The sequence below is a fragment of the Podarcis melisellensis genome (assembly GCF_964234715.1).
Source record: "Podarcis melisellensis genome assembly, chromosome: 1".
In the NCBI taxonomy this organism is placed as follows: domain Eukaryota; kingdom Metazoa; phylum Chordata; class Lepidosauria; order Squamata; family Lacertidae; genus Podarcis; species Podarcis melisellensis.
The window spans coordinates 65,199,074-65,223,299 of record NC_138528.1 but is presented as its reverse complement, the minus strand read 5'-3'; the positions used below and the strand labels follow the sequence as shown (position 1 = coordinate 65,223,299).

Here is a 24,226-nt window from a genome sequence, read left to right as displayed (position 1 = left end):
CCAAGGGACTGTTAGGTGACCAGATTGAAATATCAATTGTAACACTAGCCTAGTCTGTTTCATGCTTAAGAACAACTCATATTTATTCATTATCCTAAGAACCGAGTAAACAAAGCAAGGAACCCAGTCCACATAATTAAGAAAAAGTGCCAATGAAGTAGAAAAATAACTTCATCTAAGTATACAATTCTTTGACATAGGCCAAAAGGCCCATAAACTTGATAAATGCCATGTCTCAGATGTCTTCTACGTCTACAATCCTATAGAATCTCAGCTGTGAAACTTGCCAGCCATTTTAATTTGTTCCACAATCTCAGCTTTACAGCCACAAATTCAAGCCACAAATTTTAATATGTCAATATAAACTCTTTTATTAACGTGCACAGTTCTATATCTGAACTAGGCAGCATTCAACTTAATAAAGTTGAGACAAAAATCTATGTAGACTATATCAAATAACAATTGATATGTAGACAAAGTTCTGGCTGCATCAATGCCAGCTAGCTGCACAGGGACACGGCAATATTAGAAAATAAAATTATACACAAAGCCCTTAAACTTTGGTAATATGTTGGCCATTGTGTGATCTTTATTAAAGAGAAAATAAATGTGACTCAAACTTCCAGGTCATTTACTTGGCTTCATTGTCATCGATGTGAAGCCAATATTTAAAGATCAAACGTGAGATCTGAAAGGAAAGTCCAAATATATTGAGCAAAGAAATATAAAATGGAAGGAATCTGGTATCTACATGCATTTGTTCATATATTCTCTGGATTTCACCTGTATCCAAGAACTTGGCTGTGCATCTGGGGACTCCAACATAAAGAGCTGCAGGCAACAGCCAGAAGCAACGGGGGGGGGGGGGCGAGCAACAGGGCTGCATTGCTGACCTGACTCCCCAACGCCATACATCACTGCCAGTTACCAAGAGAGGGAGGGGCAAGGCAGTGGGGAGCTGGGCGCGGTGAGCCAATTCAATGTCCATGATGTTGTATCTCATCACACCCTCTTGTAACCAGCAGCAATACACATCACAGGGAAGCCAGAACAGTGGTTCAGCTCTGCCCACCTCTGCAACCACCTACTGCAAACACCACCTGACCGTTTTTCTCCAAATGTCAGGAATCAGATGTATGTTAACTGTATTTGTGGAAAATGTATCAGTACTGAAAAGAATAGAGCTGAAATCCAGAGGTGCTTCAAAGGTCCAGGTGATTTTGGATCACTGCAGATCAGGGTTTGATCCACTTTGCGCACCGATTCAAAAATGTAAAACGTTTTGCAACATGGTTTGAGTCTATATTTAATCTTACTGTTTTTCCTATGGGGTTGCACTAGCGAGGGGTGTATGGGGTGTTAGGGGATAGGTAGTACCACTGGTTGGGGATATGCCATGTTCCTTCTGGGATAGTTTGTCCATCTTTAGTCCCCACCTTGCACTCCACTCTCAACTATCAGCCTGCCACTGTGACTACACACTGGGAAATAGCTTTGACTGCCCAGCTAAACCAGGGGAGGGTAGCCGATGGGTCTCAAACCAGTGAATTAGGGACTTGTCTATCCCCTGCATGCAAAACCACACTCAGGTGGATTGAGCAGACAAGACCAATAGTGGGTCCAACGGTCAAGAATGCAGCTACTCATGTTTTATTGAGAGAAGTGTGGGGCACATAGGGCCCGTCAACCTGGGAAAGTAGCCCATCGAGGAGAAGGAAAACTCTGGTCCTAAACCTCCGCTGCCTTGCAGAGAAGCAAAGCCTAAGGAAGAAACCCTTCACAAATCTGGATGCTTGGATGGTACCTTGTCTGCCTCCTTGCAGCAACTGCTGCAGCCAAGCTGGGGCCAAACATATTGTTCTGCTTTCCTTTGGACCACATCAGCAAGGCCAAAAGGGGGGTCTTGTCGTCTGGACAGCCCAGGACCTCCATACACACTGCCCAGGCTTGCGCCCTGGGAAGGTCACTTCAGTGCTGCTAAACCCAGTGGTTTGACTTAAACCCTGGAGGTGCACTCCATTGTCTCTTGAGACAGACAGATGCCAACAACAACCTTCACTAGTGATGAGGATGGCTAAAATATCATGATCCAGTATCTACTGAAAAAGTTGAAAAATCTAGTATGTTGGATTGGATGTTCGCTGCAGACTGGTCCTCTGTGCATGTGCAATATCTGAACATAAAGAAAGCCCTCTAAGAGACAGCAGGGGGTGGCCCACAAAAACCTCCCTCACCCTTACTTTCTATATGTTTTTGACTACTAATATCATCGTGCTTCACCACTGGCCATTTGGCTGGGGCTGATGAAAGTTGCAAATCAAAACTCTTGAAGGGTTGGGGAAGGTTGGGGTACAGTAAGAAAAATAATACAATACAATACAATACAATACAGCACACTCACGTGGGTAATCTTTTGGATGCGACTTCTCTGACCAGTTACCATAAAACGTAAGCCTATATTTAGCAGTTCCACAGGCACAACAGTCTAAGATTGGTTTATCGGTGACACCATTCATGGCTGAATCTAAAAGGAAGCAAGAGAGGCCATTATTTTACTGTATGGGTGATTTTGAAGGTGCAGCATTTGAATATGTTTTGTTAAAATTACAAATACTGTAAATCAAACCACAAGATTCAAATGGGCTGGGAGATTTAGATCCAGATTTTTGCACATAAAGTTAGCACTATACCTTGAGCTTCAGTTAAAGTCACGTTTGCTGAATAATTCCTTCTTGATTTTATCATAATTTCTAGGAGTACAAAATCATGCACCAAGATAGAATAACACCTGGACCAATCCAATCCAATGGCGATGCCCCGTTCTTTTGGCAGCTCATGACAAATCCATGGGGGCATGTGTTAACACACTATTTCCAAACACATACAGAAGCTACAATTTCAGTTTGCTTGAATCAAATAGTTCAATTGCACCCTCATTGGAACATGTGAACATGTTTGTTCACATGTTCCGATTAACACAAGCAAAAGCTGTCTCTAAAGACATACAAGTGTGAAAGAATGTTCATTTGTGCAGCCTCTGTACACAAGTGTACAGATGGTACAGCTGCTGAATGTAATGTGTGAACACCCCTATTGACTTGCCAACTTTTTCTTGTACTACAAATGAATGATAGTATATACTCCAAGGCATTTGTTCTAATATTTAATAACACTGCTGTAAAAGAGGAGTACTGTAACCTGTTTAAATGCAAACAGCTTCCCTATTCCAGAAACAACCGGAATGTACTTTAAATTCTTGACATGCCCTTTTTGCTTTTAACGCTCTTTTCGATTTTTCTGTATTCAAGAACACGAAACAGATGTCTCAATTTCATTTACGTAACCTGCTCCAGTGACTTCATTGAACACATTCACCATTCACAGCATAAAGAGCTGTTTGAAATTGAACGCAATCTGCATTTCTAAATGGACTAAGAAAGTGAAAAGCCTGGCCAGTGTCAAATATGCCATATTTATAAAATTCAATTAAGCATCTTACAGCACACACTTCAGTGTATATTGTTTTGAATTTTAAAAAGCCTATCAAAGTCAAGGCCAGATTATCCTAATCCTTGGGCCTAGGGAAAAAGATGAAGGCCAGGCCCTCTTGGCATTCTCTTAAATGTGGCGGTGTTTCCAAATTGGCGGGATGAAAGGGGCAGGAGTAAGATCATATTCTAGCAATTATCTTTGCATTGCTGCACCAAGAAATTACCATTCTTTTCCAAGGAGGTCTGGGAATCATTCTCTGGAAGACTTCTGCATAAAATTTATGCAACTAGGATGTAATTTTAAAAGCAGTTACGCTCCAGAAGGGTGGGCATTTTGCAGCACTTCTAAGCACAAGTGTCTTCTCAGCTGAAAACATCATGAAAGAGGGTTTGAAGAAATCATTACTTTCTGTTAAAGTACATCCTTGGACAAGAAGGGAAAGTTTCCTGCCAATATTCCCCTGTATGCTTTTCTTAGAAATTCTGCATGGTGAATTTAGCACACCAAACATATAGATGTCAGAAGGTGGAGATTGCTGGCATGATCCTACTGGGAGCAGAGCCACAAGGCACCACTTTGAACTGGTTCACATACACCCCTGTGTATAAAGATGACATGGTGAAGGGCATTACATTAATGGGAATTCCATGCATGTGCTTCCAGTGTAACGTCTGAGACTGTAGCAGCTCCATGCAGTTCATGTGTGATCTTGGAAATTAGTGTGGAACAGTAGCTCATATAATACAATTCTGCAATTGATACTTGTACCCAGAGGCAGTTGGATAGGGTTCTGTTGAGGCTGTTGGTGTGATCCTTAGCTCACTGAATTTACAGGTTACCCTGAATGCAACAGGTCTTCCTTCCAAGAATATGCTTAGGATCTACATAGATCAAAGTCGGGCTACACAGCCCTTTAAATCTGCTTAAGCTTCGGCAGCTTGGTGGCTGGTGCCAGAAGCAGCTAAAGCCTGGTCCGTTTCCTAGCATGCAGCATGTATTATGTGACTATCAAGCAGCTCCTTACATGTAAAATAAGCAGATGAACAGTTCAGGAATGCCCAGTCTTCAGGCTATTTATGTCATAATTAGATGGAAAATGGCAACCCGTCTTTTGACCACTTATATTTTTCTTTTAAAAATGCTCTAATTTACACAGTTCCATTTGGTGCAAATGGCTTTCAGGCCTTGCCAACAATGTTGGCTGGACAGGTGCAAAAGTGGGAAATCAGTTCAAAAGGCCCCATGGTGTACAGGTGGGGTTTAGGGACATTATCATGGTATCACTGTGGTTGTCATATGTTACTGGCTTCCATGCATGGATAATGTGGGGATAATGTGTGCAGAATGCTACTGATTGGTGGTGACAGCAAGTGCAAGGGGAGTTTCTATTTTTTTCCCTATGTCATTTCTAACTTCTACTGGTATTTGTTTTGCTCTCTGCTTTTCTGCTGAGATTCATGTGACTACATTATTCCAGTACAATATTGGCATTCGTGTAGGATCAGCCTGCTCAAGCCGAAACCTAATTATGTTTACTCCAAAGCAGGTCCCATTTTTCCTTATAAATTAATTTCAGCCTCAAGGCCATCTTCTGGTCTTGTTAAGCCTGTTTTCCTTTGCCGGCATCCTAGAAATGAATTTTGCTCTAAGCCTAACAGACCTTGAACCCAACATATTTGCACCCACTGACTGAGTGAAGCACAGCGCTCATTTGTGTAGTCATGGATGTTTTTGCTATTCAGTTCTGAATTGTGTGAATGAACAATTTGGAAGCATGACTACCTAGCAACCTTGAAATTATCTCAATGAGCATTCAGCAAACCTGTCACATGAATAGCAAGGAAGACCAAACCACAGGTGAGAAGTGAGGCCTACTTGCTGATTACAAAAAGAGAATCGCCAAACCAATAGGACTTAAAGCAGCTTAATTTCAACTCACCTGTGACCACCCTAACCAACAGAAAGAGATAGCTAACATATGCCAGACTTGTGTTTTTGATTAGTTACTCTGGAAGAGCAAATCAGCAAGTGAGAAGCAAATGAATGTGTCTCATACCTTGTTCACACAGCCTCTTGGTAAGCGATCCCTCATCTTGAAAATAAATAATTCGCTTTTGTACGATGCTTGCCCTGTTTGAGAGATGGAAACAATGTGTTCAGAAAATGTGCAGATGCAGCAGATAACATTTCCACACACACCCCTTAATACTAGGGTTGCCATATTTCAAAAAGTAAAAACCAGGACACCCCAAAAGTTGTTGAGCTTTTCAAAACAAAAATCCTGATAATCTGGATGTATGGCAGCCCTATTAACAATAGTAAGTCACCTCTGATCCGCACCAAGTTTATTGGTAGATAAGGTTCATGAGCTGGCATCCCCCACCGTCAATGAGCCATGCTATTGGTTGAGACTGTCAGAGATAGCTCAATCCATCAGTTGGTATGAAGGCACTGAACAGTCTTGAACAGAAGGAGACAATGTGCTGCCCTCCAGATACTGTTGGAGTCCAGCTCTCATAATCTCTGGCTATTGACCATGTTGGCTGGGGTTGCTGAGAATTGGAGCCCAAAAATTTCTGGAGGTCACCACACTTAAGTTCTTGAGGGATGAGAGGTCTTAAGGGATGCTTGGATTAAGCAAAAAACACAGGAACATACATTTAATTAGTCCATCAGATACATCAAAAGTGGGAAATATCAGTTGGAACATACTGACTAAGATTGCAATTTCTAAGACAAGATGTCAGTTTTTCATCGTTCTTCCTCCTCTGTCAGAATCCTCCTAAATTTGTAAAATATTTTTTCATGCCCTACCTATCCATCATGATAACAAAAGTCTAACAAGAGCTGGTACAGCATTAGCTAATAGGTAAGAGGTTTAGCAGGGATGCGGGTGGCGCTCTGGGTAAAACCTCAGCGCCTAGGGCTTGCCGATCGCATGGTCGGCGGTTCGAATCCCCGCGGCGGGGTGAGCTCCCTTCTTTCAGTCCCAGCTCCTGCCCACCTAGCAGTTTGAAAGCACTCTTAAGGGCAAGTAGATAAATAGGTACCGCTTTATAGCAGGAAGGTAAACGGCGTTTCCGTGTGCTGCGCTGGTGCTGGCTCGCCAGAGCAGCTTCGTCACGCTGCTAAGGGGTTTAGCAATGAATCAGTAGCAGTTCCTTGGTCTCACCCCAAGTCATGCTAGGACTTTAGGAAAGCCATTCTTCTTCTGTTGCCCAACTCAAAGAAGGGGATTATTTACGCATTTGCTTTTTTTAGTAGTTCTATGTTGACTTCAGCTGTTCATTGCCTATTACTATTAATATGCCCCTTTTACTCTCACCACCTCTCAGCAGCACCAGTTCTTATCTAATCACACTGAGCACATCACCTATTCACATGGTATAATGAAAGATAAAACAAGTTATCCAGGTTCCCAACTTGGCAACCCTATGTGGTGCTGAAGTTACCTGGCTCTTCCTAGAGTTTATGAAACAAAACCACCAACGACAACAAGGAACCCAAAAGAGAAAGGAAAGGGATTCTGCAAACCTGGATTATGTAAATTTGAAAGAAAAATCTGCCAAAATATACTGCTTATATTTTGTGTTTGCCTCTAACTTTGGGCAGCCTTAAATTGGTGAATCTAGTATCTCAGAAAGATCAGATGCTCATTTTGCAAAGTTCACTGAAGCTGAAGAATACGGAAGGCACAAAAATGGAACAGAAGAAGTAAGTGAAAGGAAAGATTCAAAAGTGCACTGCCTATCACTCCTTGGTCCTCAAAATTTCATTGACACCAGTGCTCTTTGTACTCTATTGCAAATGCCAAAGTTGCTGTTTTGATCTCACACTGGCCAAGACCACATGGTCACAGAAAGACTTCTAAAAATGAAATCTCCAGAACAAATCAGGTGAGACTTCCTTCCAATGTTCCATTTTTAAAAAGTGCAATGTTAAAATGTTTCTGACTAACAGTTAGTTGACTTTTTAAAATCTAGCAGCTGTAATTTTCTTCTTCTACAATGTTCATTTTTTCCTAAGTCAAATGAAATCTGTACATTTTGCATCCCTCCACCCTGTTCCATAGCAACACACAAGAGAATTAAGATAAGCCACAACATGCAATTCCTCTGGCACCCGTGGTTTTTCCTTTTTGTGCACTAGCAAGGTTTCCGCAGGTCAAGACAACATGGAAATCTTGCTCTAAGGGTGCTTTGAGACTGTTGCTATTTTCAATCACATACTGGCAAATTCAGGTTGCACAATTAAAGTTGATTTGAAGGCCATGTGCTACAAGCCTATTTCCCCCAAAGATCCTGTGTGTGTGTGTGTGTACAATAAGGAAAGCGATAGGAAAATGAAATGGAAAATGTGGGTTAACACTTGCTTGGTGCCGTGTCATGCAAACAAAGAAGAATGAATGCTCAATAAATAGCTAGTGTTGTCTAACCTCCGTTCAAACAAATCAGGATGAATGCCCAGTAAGAAGATCATCTGGATGTGACCTGAATCTTAATAGCTGTGGCCACACAAGACCCAAGTATGTTTTTCAGATAACAGCATGGAAGCTTACGGGGTTATTGTTTCTCTCTTCCTTACTCAATCTTGGGCTATTCTCATTTGACTTTTTGCTGCCTGTTTCCAGCATTACCATTAATCTTCAAATTATCAAGAGAGAGTGAGAAATGAAAGACTGTTCTTTAAAGTCTTGCAAATTTAAAAGGGAGTTACAAAGCCCAGGAAGTAGAAGCAGCTACTATTTTAAAAATAAGTAAGTTATTTATACACATATGTGCTTGTACACATTCAATTATTATGGCCAGCATATTTTATTCCAAGATTGTGGTGGGTTGATGATTCTTCATTCTTCTCTTCTTTGGAAAGGAGGTCCCTTTTAAACATGGGGCCACCTGGTGGATTTAGTAGGCAAGGCAGCACACAGAAATCAGACAAACGTATATTGGCAAGGCAGCTATGGCAACAGCTCACATCTCCAAAATGGATCTGGAAGAATGTGATGCTAATGACCGATACCAAGATGAAAGTCGACCAGGTTTGCATGTTGAGCAGGATGCTTTATGTAAGCGAATCGGGAACAACTTAGACCTGCCAGGAGTGACACCGCAATGCCTGTGCTGTATCAGAAAGATTTTGGACACCACATGGCCAGACAAAGATGTGCTGTCTCAAGCCCACATTCCCAGCATGTTCACACTCCTGTCTTAGTGACATCTGCACTGGTTTGGCCACGTGCACAAAATGGAAGATGGCAGGATCCCCAATGACCTGAGGGTAGCAGGATTCAGACACTAGGCTTGTTGGCAGACCAACACGGCATTACAAAGATGTCTACAAACGTGGCACGAAGGCTGGCAACTTTAACCCCACCGCAAGGGAATCCCTTGCAGATGATCACAGTGCCTGGAGACAGACAGTCAGGTCGTGTATCCATGGCAGTGGCCAGAGGAGAAATGACCACTGGGAGTGGCGCATAGAGAAGAAACGCCATGGCGCACCTGTAGCAGCAAAACTGGATGCCTTCAAATGCCCCACCTGCAATAAAACATGTCTCTCCTGTATCATTCTCTACAGCCACAGCAGATGCTGTAACTCTCCTACTGTTTGACTTCACCCCGAAGGTGTGCTCTTCCACTGTCACCCAAGACAGACAGATGCCAACAACAGCAACAACAACCACATCACAGGGTTGTTGTGGGGATTAATTCAGATGGGGGAAACCATGTATACCATCTTGAGCTCCTTGGAGAAATGAAAGCAAAAAACAAACAAACAAACAAATAAATGAGAGCAACTATATAGCTAACCTGACACAACAGCTACCACCCCAGACATACAACAAACCATACTGCAACTAATTAAGCACATCCAACCGAACCCTGGATCCTCCATTCTCTCACGACACCACTAAAAACAAATACAGTGGTACCTTGGGTTACAAATGCTTCAGGTTACAGACGCTTCAGGTTACAGACTCTGCTAACTCAGAAATAGTACCTCAGGTTAAGAACTTTACCTCAGGATGAGAACAGAAATCACGCGGCAGCAGCGGGAGGCCCCATTAGCTAAAGTGGTACCTCAGGTTAAGAACAGTTTCAGGTTAAGAACGGACCTCCAGAACGAATTAAGTTCTTAACCCGAGGTACCACTGTAACTATATAAACAAAGGACCTACACATGAGGTGTAGACAGGAACACTATGCAGTATAATTAAAAGATCATCCCCAACCCTCTCCCTCCCTTTCTTTCTCCCCTTCCCCAAAGTCTACCGCAATAGTGTCTCATATGGAATGTAAACTGTTCAAAAAAGATTGTATGAATTAAAAGTGGAGACAGTATATGTACTTTTCCTTGTTTATTTAAAAAAACCAAAACAAAACTATATGCTACTCCTCTAAACGTTTCACTGTCTTCCTCCTAACGTTTCAGGCAGCTGCGGGAGATGATGCAGGCTTTTAACCTTTCAGTTTGTATCCCCTTTGCTATGTATCTGAGGACCACTTTATTTGTCACATTTTGTTTTCATACACAGAGCTATTTTCCACTGCCAACATCCTGTGAGTTCGCTGCACGCTATCGAGATACTACGAAGAGGTGGCTAGGTTTTACATCTCGAAGGCAAGGACAAAGATCTGTGGGGGAAATGGGGAAGAAAGAATGACACAGCAAGGAGCAGGTTTTCCTGATGAAAAACATCAAACCCAAAGATGCTGCTTTACACTTTAAATGTTTAATGGGCAGAAAAGGTCAGGAGTTGGTAATTACAGAAATAACCTAGAATTAATCAGATGCTGTCAGCAGAAGAGGTCAAGGGTGAAGGCAATGGAATTTTGAATGCCGGCCTTGTTAGGGATTGGGATCTCACAGCATGTTTGCAAAGAAATCCTGTTGTTGACTACAGTTCACTGGATACAAAGAAGGCATCAGAGGTGAAAATTCAGCTTTGTATTCTGTGAATATTTGGCCAGCATAGAAAGTACTAAAGACACTGGGCCATAACACCCCAAGTTCAAATGTCACCACTGCCTTAGGCAAGTCAATCTCTTACCAATCACTAACCTATTGCCTCATACGCTACTACTGTTATTTTCATTTTGATTTACTAAGGTTTCAGGGCAAGCCACAACAATTTAAAATGCAACCTTGACAACAGTTAAAAACGAAACAACAATTACAATGATATTATATGTATGGGACGAGGATGGTGTTGATGATAATAATAATACCAGTTTGTTATAAGAATTAGTTAAATGTTACATGTCCACTAAGCTCGATCACTTCTGCAAAATTTGTAATATATTGAACTACTTCAGCTGCTTATCAAAATTGGCACACTCTCCCCACACTCCATTTCTTGAAATTGATTGCTTTATTTCTGTATTTCTTTGTTAAATTTATATGTTGCATCTTCCTCCAAAGGAGCCGAAGGCAGCAACCATGCCAATACTAAAACAATACAATTAAGACATCTAAAAAACAATGAGAGGTAATTAGGGGTTGAATAATGGCAAGATTTCTATTCTCTTTGTCCTAGCAAGATTTTGTTCTACATTTGATCTTAGCCAAAAGGCCGAGAAGCGATAGGGAAGGGTTTGTACCAACAGCTGACCAATGAGGAATTTGTCAGCAAATGGCAGAAAACCATGGCTAAAATGAGGAATTTGTCAGCAAATGGCAGAAAACCATGGCTAAAAAAGCCACCTGTGTTGGTCTCTCTCCCCCCCCCCAATTGTATTACCTGGGTTATGAAGGCACCCAAAAGATTTTAAAGCAAAGATTATGGGATAATGCAAACAGTGACTTGCGATCTCGATCACACGGTGTCTGTAGTCTGCTGGCAGTAGGAGTTCAATATGGGTATGTCTTTAAGTTAACATCTTACATTAAAAACCTGACAGTACCAAACTACCAAAGGCTTTTCACCAAAGCCAGACTAAATGTCTTTCCCTCTGCAGTGTTGGATGGCAGTTTGAGAGGAGTTCCCTACCAGGACAGACTTTGCTCATGTGCTCAAGACATTGATTCCATAAAACATATTTTGTTGCATTGTGCAAAATATGAGCAGGCCAGGGCTGAACTGATACTACCCTTGCTGGTACCTTTCCCGGGAAAATCAGAGGCTCACTATGTCAGGTTCCTACTGGAAGACCGGACAAATGCTAGAACGTTAGCAGTGGCATAGTTTTTATTGGTGGTTGCAAGAACAAATGAGCCCTATATTCTAAACAAAATGCTTGTTTAACCTGGAGGTAGGCTGTATGAATTGTGTATTGATTTGTAATGATTTGTTGGGTCTCTGGACCATAATAAAGATTGATTGATTGATTGATTGATTGATTGATTTTGTACTTACAAGCTCTTGTTTTATTCAGTTGTATTAGGAACTCTTTAAGGTAATACAACTTTTTCAGCATAGTCACAGCGGTGTTTCATAGAATCATAGAATTGTAGAGTTGAAAGGGACTACAGGAGTCACCTAGTCCACCCCCCGCAATGCAGGACTCTTTTGCCCAACATGGGGCACGAACCCACAACCCTGAGATTGAGTCTCATGCTCTACCAACTGAGCTATCCTAGCTTGATATATGTGATATCCCATTTATATAAAATTCCAGAGTATGGTTCCTTTCTGAAATCATGGCATCATTTTCAGGGAGGGTTGAGGCTGGTTTCAGACCATTCCTCTGGGCAAATGCATAATTCTTGCAAACATTGCTTGAGAAAAGCTATGAGTGATAAAGGCCAGGACAAAGGTTCTCCCTTCAGTCAACTGCTGAAGGAAAGTATTTCAGTAACTATTTGAATGAATGTCTTTCAGAACTCTCTTCTGGGTATAGCTGAGACAATGCAAACATTTGGTGAGGTCTCATTCCAAACCCTATTCTGCGGCACCTAATGTGAACTCAAGCTTCACGGCAGTTTGAATAATCCATAATAAATAGCACAAGCAAACTTTAGATGGAAGGTAGGGGATGACAGCATAGAATATCAGCCCCAGTTTGATTTCTGCTGTGGGTCATAGATGTGATTCCACTCACTTCAAAGCAGGATCTTGACCATCATATATAATGAAACAAAGAAGATTCTCGAAAAAAATCTAATTAAATATGTCTCTGTGTTTGTACTGTGCTCAAAAAATCTCTCTGTTCTCTATCTGATGGTTCACGAGGATAAATATTAATTTTAAATCAATCAGTCTGCCACGTTCCTAAAAGAGGAGGCCAAGGAGAGCATCAGTACTGGAAACCTGGACAGTGAGACTGGTCCATTTATTACCAGTATTCTGCCATCCACAGAAGACATTTCAGGAGAATTGCGCAGGAATTTAAAAATTCCAGTGAGACAAGCGATGGACCTGCACAGATTTGTGGCAAGGAAGCATGAGTCACTTGTCCCTAACCCTCCCAGCTGCTTGCTGAGAAGCAACAGGCTTGCCAGTAGTGGGACCATAGCAGCTGCTGTGGATCCTGCAGAAAGAGAAGGAAAAGCTTGGCAAGCGCATTCTTCCCTTGCTTTGGGGGTCACAGCCTGGCAAAGCCTGACACTGCAAATGCAATGTGTTAAGTCATGGGTCAGGCAATATAGCACCAATGCACTGCTTCCCATGCTGGGAAACTGCAGTGTCGCTCTAAGCAGCAGTGGAGCATATGTGGGATATCCCAGGTGTGGGATAGCCGCTTGGGTGCCTGGAGCGGTGCATGTGCCCAGCAGCCGGGGGCAGAGCAAGCCACCCATGGGGGCAGAGCGAGCTGCCCATGGTATACATTTGGCGCGCCATGCGCCCACGACTCCCAAGCCTCCCCCAAGCTGTCCAAACGAAGGGGGAAGGTGTGCAGCTCCCCCCTTTACTCCAATGGCTCGGGATAGGCTTGGGAGTTGCGGCCGGCCAGCGCACTGAGTGTCACCCCCCTCAGTGAGGGCACCCGGGGCAGACCACCCCCACTGCCCCCTTCCTATGCCCCTGGCTCTCAGCAGTTCCCACATTAACGCAACTCCATGCCAGCATTGACTGAGTTTCTTTCCACTGTGCTCACACCATAAAAGATGCTTAATCTGCTATACAAAGTACCTCATTTGTTATGTGGTTTGCCCTTAATTACACATTCCTGACAGAGAAGGCTGATGAAAACATATTATACTTGTGCTCCCGTATCACCAATGACTCTATTACTTCACACGCACCATGCATGACACTTTTTATCACTGTTGTATCCTGTGGGTTTGGGAAGGGCACTCACTGGAGAAAGGAACCTTGCCAGGGGTCTGGCCCCATACCCAGAAGTGATGGGAGTCAGGATAAATCCAATATTTATATTTATTGGTGAACAACAGATCAACAGCTCAGCTCAGCACAGCCACTAGGCCTTGATACAAAGGTGAGACCAAGGCTCCCAACTAGTTTCCACTGAACTATGGAGGGAACCACACCTAGAAAGAATGCAGACCAGGCATGTCTCTTAGAAACAGGCTGCACAAGCTACACCAACAATGCCACAAAAGGCTTGGGGTCTGCACACTATCTGGACTGTAAAATCCATCACATAAGCCAATCCAAATGTCACAACAGGTCATCTCAGCAGAGAACATTTTTTTCTGGACAGAACTTGCTTGGGTTGGCTTCAAACAGCTGCAGTGCATGCTTCCAGCTGTGCGCTTTTTAGTATTCATTTTTATATTGTAATGAGTATCTTATTGTTATGCTATCAGCTTGATGTTGGTGTATTCCAACCCCGGGTCTTTGAAAAGGAAAAATAAATATGTTGAAAAATGTACTTATATTGTATTTGGACTGTGGAACCTTGGGACTACGTTTCCCAACAGCCCCTGCTGGCTAAGGAGAATTTGCTTCCTAAAAGAGGAGGAGAGATTCACATTAAAGGACTACAGTGTGAGCCAGTGTGGTGTAGTGGTTAAGAGCGGTAGTCTCGTAATCTGGGGAACTGGGTTCACGTCTCCACTCCTCCACATGCAGCTGCTGGGTGACCTTGGGCTAGTCACACTTCTCTGAAGTCTCTCAGCCCCACTCACCTCACAGAGTGTTTGTTGTGGGGGAGGAAAGGAAAGGAGAATGTTAGCCGCTTTGAGACTCCTTAAAGGGGGTGAAAGGCGGGATATCAAATCCAAACTCTTCTACTTCTTCTACAGCATGGAGCAGCTCTGATGATTAGTGAAGCAGCGGGGGGGGGGGCACAGGACTTAGACATGGAATAGAAGATCCTAATGAGCAGTCTGGAAACAAAGGTAACTCTGGGATTGTTGCTACGCAAATGTACCCTGTAAGGAAAGGAAAGGAAGGCCCAGCAACAGAAGCTGTGCAAGACTAGGGCAGTGGCATACTTTGGACTTTTCAGTGGCCCCTGAGTGATACCAAAATTTGCCCACACTGACTCTCACCTTCCACTGTTTGTCATTATTGTAGCACCTCCTACAGCACCCTCTGAGCTCGGTGCCCAGTGTGGGCAAAGCAGTCACGCTCCCCTAAATCCATCTCTGAGCACAGTTGTGCTCAGGTTGTGCTTTTGTGCTACCCATGACACCTGGTCAGCCACTGTGAGCACAGGGTGATGTACCAAATGAACCTTTAGCTCCATCCAGCAGGGCTTCCTGTGTCCTTAAGTCTGAGTGGTTACATTTTTAATCAACTTATAGAATCCATCCCCCAAATGGCTGCAAGCTTCCCTGGTAATCTACCCTACTAAATCATCACTTATCTGTTAGCTATGTAGGTGGAGCTAGCATGCAGGAGGTAGCAGTTAGCTATATTCACAGTCACCTTCAGTAGCCTAGCTTAGCTGTGTTGAGACAACTCACACGGCATGTGTTTGCCAACTCCACCCCAGCATCTGCATGTATACTAGCTCCACCCACTCCACCCACAGACTTTCCACATTGAACAGGAAGATCTGCACAGGCATCCCAATTCCATGCATCACCTATGCACATATTTGTACATCAAGACCCTATTTCAGACATTTGTCCTACTTGTGGTGGGGCCGTGACGCAGCTCACTTCCTGCTTGCCCCATGTAAACTTAAGAAGGTCTAAAGATGCATACTGATTTCCCTCTCCTTTCCCTAGATGACTCTTCTAGATCATCACCTAAAAACCATTTGGCCAAAGTCAGGATGAGGCCAGCTCCTGATAATTTTTTAAAAAATCAAAATGACTGCTGTTGAGCAAATGTTGCAGGTTTGCATTGTAATCTATGTGAATTCCAAGTAACTAAAGGCTCGAGGTGGGTGCATTTGAAAAGTAATTCTTTCTGCAGTATACTTCAATAGGATCAGTAGCTCAAAACAATACAGTCTCTTCTGCTTATGTAAGGTGCAATGATTTATGTTTCACCTATTTGTTGCCAATATGAGAGGTAGTATGATTGCACCAATAACCTTAAATCAGTCCACTTTTATAACAGCAAATCAATTGCTATGAGATACTGTTCAAACTTGTATGGATTTTTCCCCATCTCCTTATCACATATTATTTATATCCTTTCCTATGAAGTGCTTGTGGCAGATAGAAAAGCAGCAAAGATCCCTTTATTTCAAAATATATATTTTTAAAAATGCTTGGCAGCAGAGGAGAGAGTGTTGCTTACATAAAAGATTTTTATTGGCTTCTCTTCACTGTGTATGAAGTTTCAGGGGAAGGGGGAAAATCAGGAGGGAAGAAAGGAGGATTTCTTTTTATGGTTTTGTAATATCACAATATAGCATCGTTACATTATTCATTCTGTAATATCATATTAATGAAACACTTTTGGGATTCATATTTAAGAGTAGAATTCGTTCCAAAAGTACATTCAAATGTTCCTTTTTAAATAATTAAAAGCTGCCCCAAACATGATGTCAGATTACATTCATGTGTATATATAACATAGTTGCAATTTCTTCAACCATTCGAGCCATATATACTCTAGTTAATAAGTAATACATAAAGCTGAAATATACCTGGGTTGTAACATTCACTTCATTTTACTGCTCAAGTGTCCTGTCAGCTTCATAGCAGTGGAAAATCCCCCTTCCTCTGTTTCTTTCCACACTGCCACTCATTTATTCATAATTCAGGTAGCTCTGGCAAGTCTTGAACCAGCAAGCTCTTCCTGCAGGAAGATACTAATACTAATATTTGTATTGGGAAAATTATTCCCCCAAGCACAAAATACACATCCATAGTGTAATTTGCAAATCGTGTACATGTGGATAAATTGCAAATGAAAAAGATAAGGTCCCTCTTCTCCTGCCTCTTGGAGGTATAAATCACAGCATTCATGGTACATTAGCGCCATCCATAAATGACACTACAGAAGCATATTACATGCTTGGAAATTAGTTTCTCAGTAGTAGTTGTCTTGGGGATAGGTTATTCAGCTCTCTCAGAGAAAAGATAGCATGCACTTCCCCCCTCTCAGACTTCCCATCAGAGAGAGATAAGGATAACATATATCCAAGAAAACGAGAAACTTCTTAGGCCATTCTTCAGTCCCAAGCCTCCACAGGAACATAGGAAGCTGCCTTACACTGAGTCAAAATATTGTTCCATTGAGCTCAGTATTGTCTACACTGACTGGAAGCAACTCCCCATGGTTTCAGACAGTGGTCTCTTTCAACCTTACCTGGAGAGGCCAAGGATTGAACCTGGGACCATCTGTAGGCAAAGCTGATGTTCAACCATGGAACTATGGCTCTTTCCCAAAATTCTGATACTGCTGAAATTTCATCTCTGGACACATAACTCCCTTTTGCTGCTGCTCACTGCTTCATTCCAGTCCTGTGAGAGTTCCTGTCATAGCTCCTGGCTTTCCTGAACCAGAACAAATTTCCAACTTATCCATAATCCACCTTCACCATGTTGCAACACTGCAGTCCAGAAGTTAACTAGAGCAATGAGTAAAATGACCAACTTATCTCTGTCCAAAAGAGGCTGGAGCTGGTGAACTAGCTTAAGCTAGAAAGAGGCACTCCAAACCACTGAGGCCACCTGAGCCTCCACTAAGCATCTGTCTCCCTCTTGAACACCTCTGTCTTATGAGGATTCAGCTTCAATTATTGGCCCATATTGGACCCATCACTGCTCCCAAACACCAGTCTGTCAGGCTCTGTTGAAGCTCCTGAAGGAATTTTCCAAACAGTTCTCTGGTATTAATGACATTCTTACAGATATACTGGCAATGCAGGTGTTTTTGTCACTTGTTGCAGATGAAATCTGCTTTATTCAGCAGACAGCTTGTGTGAAACTGTTGCTAGCCTCTTTTTTTCACATCTACACAAATTCACACACTTTTCATTAAAGTGCAAGACAGACAGACATTTTGGTAAACAAGGAGTCAGACTGTAAAAGGATTGTTGCTGCAACAACTTGTCAATATACTGTACTTAACTGGTCTTCTAGAGTTCATCATTATCTTCACTCCAGACAAATTCAATTCCTTTTGCAACATTTTGCATGAAGCGAGTTTTACCTTGATGTTGCTTGAGCAAGCAATTTGCATGAGCAGGATGCTTCACAATGGATTGGGGGGAAATAGAGATTATAATGCTGAGAGACTCGGAGGATTGGCTATCTTGAAAAATATGTGTTCTGGCTGAGGAGGGGGTCATACGCCAATTAAGGATCGGGATTGCTGTTTTGAGCCTTCAAACAGCATTGATCCTGGATATCCAAGAGGTACTGGTTTTTTTTAACTACGTCAGCTGGTATGCCAGATGTACCCACTTTTGGAATATAGATTTCTAGCTTCTGTTATGATGACTGACTACCAGGATGAATTGTTGCAATATGCTTTATGTAGCGCAACTGGCTCAAGAATGCAGCTGCTCATTTGTCGATGGCATGTATTGCCTATCTTGAAACATCATTGGCTACGCCTTGCTTTCTGGATATAATTCAATGTGCTGGTTTTGACCTGTTCCTATGCAGTCTGAGTCCTGACCATCTCAGGGAATGTCTGGCTCTTTATAAACTACGATGAGGCTTTGTGGTCAGCCAGTAAAATGCCACCCACATATTTCATTTACAGATATAAGATTGTAGTCAATTATGAGTAGGGCTTTTTCTGTGCTGGCCCCTGAATCATGATTTCCCCTCCCTCTGAGAATGTTGGTTCCTCTTACCTCTTTTCAGAGACAAGTGAATCCTTACTGTTCCACAAAGCACTTGAAAGCTGAATCTTTGGCTTTTGATCTGATTGCTGTTTATATTTTGTGTTATAGAATACATGTTCTTTTCCTATTGTTTTTGTTTTTATGCAGTCAAACTAATTAGGCATATTTCCATCATACTAATGATCTCATAATGTGAAATGTATTATATATTATGTCATACCAGTGAGTGCAATGGGTCTTCCCTTACTTCCTCTTGAAATACTTGCACCCCACCAAAATCTACCCCAGAGGTTCTCCAACTTAATGGAGCCGATTTTATGGGCACTTGGGGAGTTCCAGAGGGAATGAGATCTAGTAGAAACTCTGTTGTGAAGTTGCAATGACACTGTTGGATGTCACTCAACGTGATGGCCACCACAAAGTACCAATGTGAAAACCAATCATCTTTATTCTTCTGTCCTGGTGTATGATGAGTCAACCCAGAGCTGAGATGGATGTGTGAGAAGGATGTTGGCTCAACTACACCAGTTCCCTGGTCTGTAACTGCATTTCAGATAGATCTGGTTCAGTTCTGAACTGGACTGAACTGTGTATATCAAAATGTGGTCAAGCTTTTACAGTGGAAATGGATTAGACAGTAGTAATACTTTAATTCCTGTCTGCTTGGTTTTATTGAGAAATGTGGCACATGGAAATAAACACACTCATTTCTTTTCTTCATCAAGTTGCTCACATTGTGGGCAGCTTCAAGTAGCTGAATTCCAATAGTTATAGCTTTGGAAAGAGTTGGTTATTGAGCAGAAAACATCTACCATCAGCTGTTTTGCTCTTGAGAAACAGAGGCTTTTAGGAAAGTGGTGGTGCTTGCAGATCTTTCTGTTTCTTGGTATAGGTTTGATCACTTTTGGTAACTGAGTACAGTGAGATGTGAACACAGATGGAGCTGTGTAGATCAACTCAGCCAATGGAATTGAAAGCAAAATAGAATTAAAAAATGCTTCTGTGTTTTCTATGTATCACTTCTATAGTGTTTTGAAATGAAGATAAATTACTTGCTTTTATTTGCTTTTACTTTTTTTTCATTTGTTTAATATGCCATATGCAACAACACTTGCTTCAAGATTTGGGAATCCAAGCAGGATTTATTTTACCCCTTTCTAATCCAATCCTCTGGATCGTACACAAGGCATTGTCTGCATGCTGATATAATACTTAGATCAACACACTTGGAATTTAGAGAAGCAGAATATAGTTCCAGCAAGGCTACTGGTACACTGCGACAGCCTTCATGCATGTTGCTGTCCTCAGCTCTCCAACAGGAAATGAGAGTTACAAGAATGTACCTCACATTTTTGTGTGTGAGAGAATGAATATTTGGAAGTTCTATGCTCAGAGATACAATCCATGGTAACTGTATCTAAAAGCCAGTCCCCAACATTCCAGTGATGGCGAAGGGTTCAGGTAGGGGCTAACCCAATGGCAGATGCCACTGTTACAATGTTGGCTTACTACCACAGACAGCCTATGCAGGGAATGGCATAAAGGTTGAAATGCTGGTCACAGGAAGGACTAAGAGCAACCTGAGCCACATCCCAAAGCTAAGTGGGGCACTTATTCTTAAATAAGCAACCTATTTGCCACAGTCAGTGCCCTGTGGTATGCCCGTTGTTTCAAACTTAATTCTTTTTTGTTTCTCTGTTCTTCTTCAGTTGCTTGTTGGGTTGTTAAAATTAAGTCCCTAGCTTAGAAGTAACTGGCAGGTATGGTGCCAGTTACAGTTAATTTTTACCTCAGTTTTGTTAGGTCTGGAAGGACAGGACCAAGACTATAGACTCTAAATCCATGTTTACACAGCTTTCTGACTTTGATGAGAAAGGAAAATAGGATTGTCTTTGATTTCATTTTAATCATTAATCCCCGATTTTGGGCATAAATATGGTTGCTTTTTGGCTTCACAAATAGGATTATTATTATTGTTGTTCAAAAGAGGCCTAATTTCTCTGAGGAGGCAAAGTTGTCCTCCACCTTGACATTTTGCGGCCCGCAGTGTCAGAGATCCCACATGATCCTGATCATAGACAAATACATGAACTGCAGAAATTTCTGCCTCCTTTTCCTTTTTGGTTGGAATTTTCCAATATTCCTAGTATGTGTGCACAGGACAGAAAGATTCACTCCCATCCCTGGAACTACAAAAGCATTTCCACCACATACATCACTCGTTGTAATGGAGTAAGATCTGCGAGTCATTCTGCATACTGAAAAGTACTATAAGCGTTATGATAACTAATCACCATTATTATTAGCATTTTAAAAATGCTCCATGTTAAATTGTTACTTGTTAGGCAATTGCATCATGAGTTACATGGTTACTGGTGTTTAAGGTTCGTAAGTAATATTGATCCCTCCACACAAAATCCAAATATTGTTAACATTGATTTAGATTTTGCATCTGTTGAAAAAAATATTCCTTCTGTGCCTGCAGAACCAGAAAACATTTTGAAACATCCATTTTGCAATAATGAGTCAGGCTGGATTCAACTGGTGCTTGTAGGTTTTTTCCAAAACTATTAGGTTCAATCCTTCTGCAGCCAAAAACATTTCTGATGTCATTATTAATTGCCCAGATTTATGCTTTGGAAAGACACAAACCAATGAACATCCCCTTTATTTCACTTTCTCCTTCCTCTCATTATTTCCCTTTAAATAAAGGCGAAGGAAGCGGTGGAAGCCTGACAACCACACTGAAGTCGAATTAAACATCTGTTTGTAAAACAAATCACAATGCCACTGACAGCTGTGGTGGAATGGCAAATGTTCCACAGCTGTCAGGCTCCTAAATTAACCATGATTTTCATTTACAAACGGCAAATAACTAGGAAATGATGGAGCCCTCTCAGCCTTTGCCTTTTCACTGCTTGCAATGCAGAGGAGTGAAGGATTCATTCGATAATGGATCAGAAAGGACAGGTCTTTAAAGGCCAAAGCCTGTTTCCATTAAAATCAACTTAAGACACCCTTCCGTGGGATTGAGTTTATAAATCAGATCTTAGTATTTCATAATTCAGGGAAATTATCTTATTCTTTCACATTGATTCCCTGTTATTTTCCTTCTTCTGGATATTTCAAGACCGAGGCAAGTATACCGTATATACTTGAGTATAAGCCAACCCGAATATAAGCCAAGGCACCTAATTTTACCACAAAAAACTGGGAAAACTTAGTGACTCGAGTATAAGCCAGTTCACCACACCACAAACCTGGTGGTGGCGGCAGCAGCGGAGGATGAACAAACAGCCCAAAAGGGCTGCTTTCGGGCTGCTCATTCCTCCGCCGCCAACAGTGGCAAAGGTGACAGAGGAGGAAGGAGCAGCCTGAAAGCATGCTCACTCGAGTATAAGCCGAGGGGGGCTTCTTCAGCATAAAAAATGTGCTGAACAGCTGGTTTATATGCCAATCTATGGGGCTTGGCATCTCTGTGGTGATGCGCACACACACACCCCAGCCAGCCATATCGTGTAACTCACCATGTGACTTCTGAACAGCATGTTGCTTGTATCCTTGCTCCCAACCCAGTCAGTGATGGCCTTATTGAAAGTAAAGAAATTCACAACTCATGTGATTCATTCTGTCCAATGATATGCCCAGGGATGAGAAACAAGTTACAGTTAGGTATTAACCCTATGGTTAATACACCGAAAGTGATACTCTGCAGTAAATTCTTACAATTCATAGGTATGCACCCTAGTGCCGTGCCAAATATTTCTTCATTTTTTCCCCAACCATTCTCCCATCGATTAATGGGAGGAAAGTAAATTGCAAATTTGAAAATTACTGAAGGGCAGGTAAAATATTTTGGTAAAATATTAGTTAATGAATGGTCATTTTTTCCTTGTTGTGCTTACCTTACTTTCAAGCTAGCTGGGGGGCGTTTGTGAGCAGTGCTTTCCTTCTAGAAAAAAAAGGTGCCGATACTCATTGTGAAGTTGTTACAGTAAGAGCCACACTTTTAACCAGTGCTTTTCTTCTAGAAATAAAGGTTGCGGTACTGCATCCCCTTGAGTGTCCTCAGAAAAAAAGCACTGTTTGTGAGCATCTTTTCTTTCATTCTACAGATCCTGTACTTGGCAGTTTGCATGCTTCAGGCCTCCTGGGTCACTGTACTAGCTGAAAACCCCACCATGTCTTCAGCTGGGCTTTCCTCTAAATGCATAGAAATGTGGGGATGCTGCTCATTATGTGCCCAATAGCTGTTGCTTGATGTTTTTAAAAAGCAAAGTACTTTCACCTTTGAAAATCATTAGGTGGATGCCAAGAGTGTGGATTTTGATTTTCCTTTAAAAGAAGGGTAAACAAAAGAACTTCCCTTAAAAACAAAATCAGCGAGCATGCCAATCTCAGGCGCTCAGGACCCAACCTCCTCTAGCATTTTATTTAAAGGCCAGGGAGAGACGTCATGAGCTGACTCCTTCATGGGACTTTTTCATATCATGAAGCACAGGCAGCTGAGGAGGCTTCAGAGGGCTGGTGAAAAATGATGAAAAGAAACATACACCACCCTCGGTCACCATACAGTGATACGTAAGCTCAAACCTGCACCCCACTGAACATCGAAAGAAATTATAAAGTGCTTTGAAATGAGGCAGAAAAATGGAAGCAAACTGTTCACAAATTGGAGACAGGCTTTCCCACAGCACTAATTCAATCAACTAGACTCATATCATCCCTGTCTAAACAGTTAAAATCTGTTAAATTAACTCGGGGGAGGGGGGACTGCAAACATGTAACAATAAATCACAAATGAAAGAAAAGTAGGGTGACATCCCCACTGTTTGTGATAAATTTCTCAGGTTATTCTCCCTCAACATACATGGATATGTTGGTGTTTTAAATGTATCTAATTAAAGCTGTATAATATTGTACATAATCTGTATAATATAAACAACTGAATCATATTATGTATGTTGCAAAACTGGAAACAGATGTCATAAAAACTTTAACATCCCAGTTCCTTGAAATAACATTTTCCAACTTAAATCATTAGTAACTTTCCTCCAGAAATGAACAACCCCTGTCGCTGATTTCAATATACTTGATGTGTGTACTTTATCATACAGTAATTGTCTTCTCTTCCACACACATAATTTATGGTAATTTATCAGTGGGAACAGTAGTATAAACAGCTAGAATTTGAATGAGATGACTCTTAGTGTTGTTGGCAGCTAGGTTTATTTTTTGGTGCAGAGATTCTGAACAGCTGTGTTCCAAAATTACAGCAACTTGCATGTGAAATCATAATTACACAGATGTCACTATAATGAAGCACAGGATTTAGGGATAGGAGGAGGTCCATCTTGGGATATATTTATGTGACTGACACTTGTGAAACTGAACTTCAGTAAGGCTTTAGACAAAATCCCCCATAATCTTCTTGCAGAGAAGCTGGTAAAATGTGGATTCGACGAGGCAACTCTTAGGTGGATTTGACTGACCGAACCCAAAGAGTGTTCACAAATGATTCTTCATCAACCTGGAATAAGGTGACAATTGGAATGCCACAAGGATCTGTCCTGGGCTCATTGTTGTTCCGTGTCTTTATAAACAACTTGGATGCCCATTCAATTTGC

The 24,226-nt window shown here is 41.8% G+C and overlaps 1 protein-coding gene across 1 annotated transcript in view; it reads right to left on the bottom strand.

The window, feature by feature from the left end:
• SPON1 (spondin 1) overlaps nt 1-24,226 on the bottom strand; it is a 268,015-nt gene that overhangs the window by 179,807 nt on the left and 63,982 nt on the right. The window contains exons 4-5 of the mRNA XM_081906840.1: nt 5,549-5,622; nt 2,402-2,524 (exon numbers count right to left, since the gene is read on the bottom strand). Coding sequence (XP_081762966.1) covers nt 2,402-2,524; nt 5,549-5,622 — 197 coding nt within the window. The remainder of the gene's footprint in view (nt 1-2,401; nt 2,525-5,548; nt 5,623-24,226) is intronic.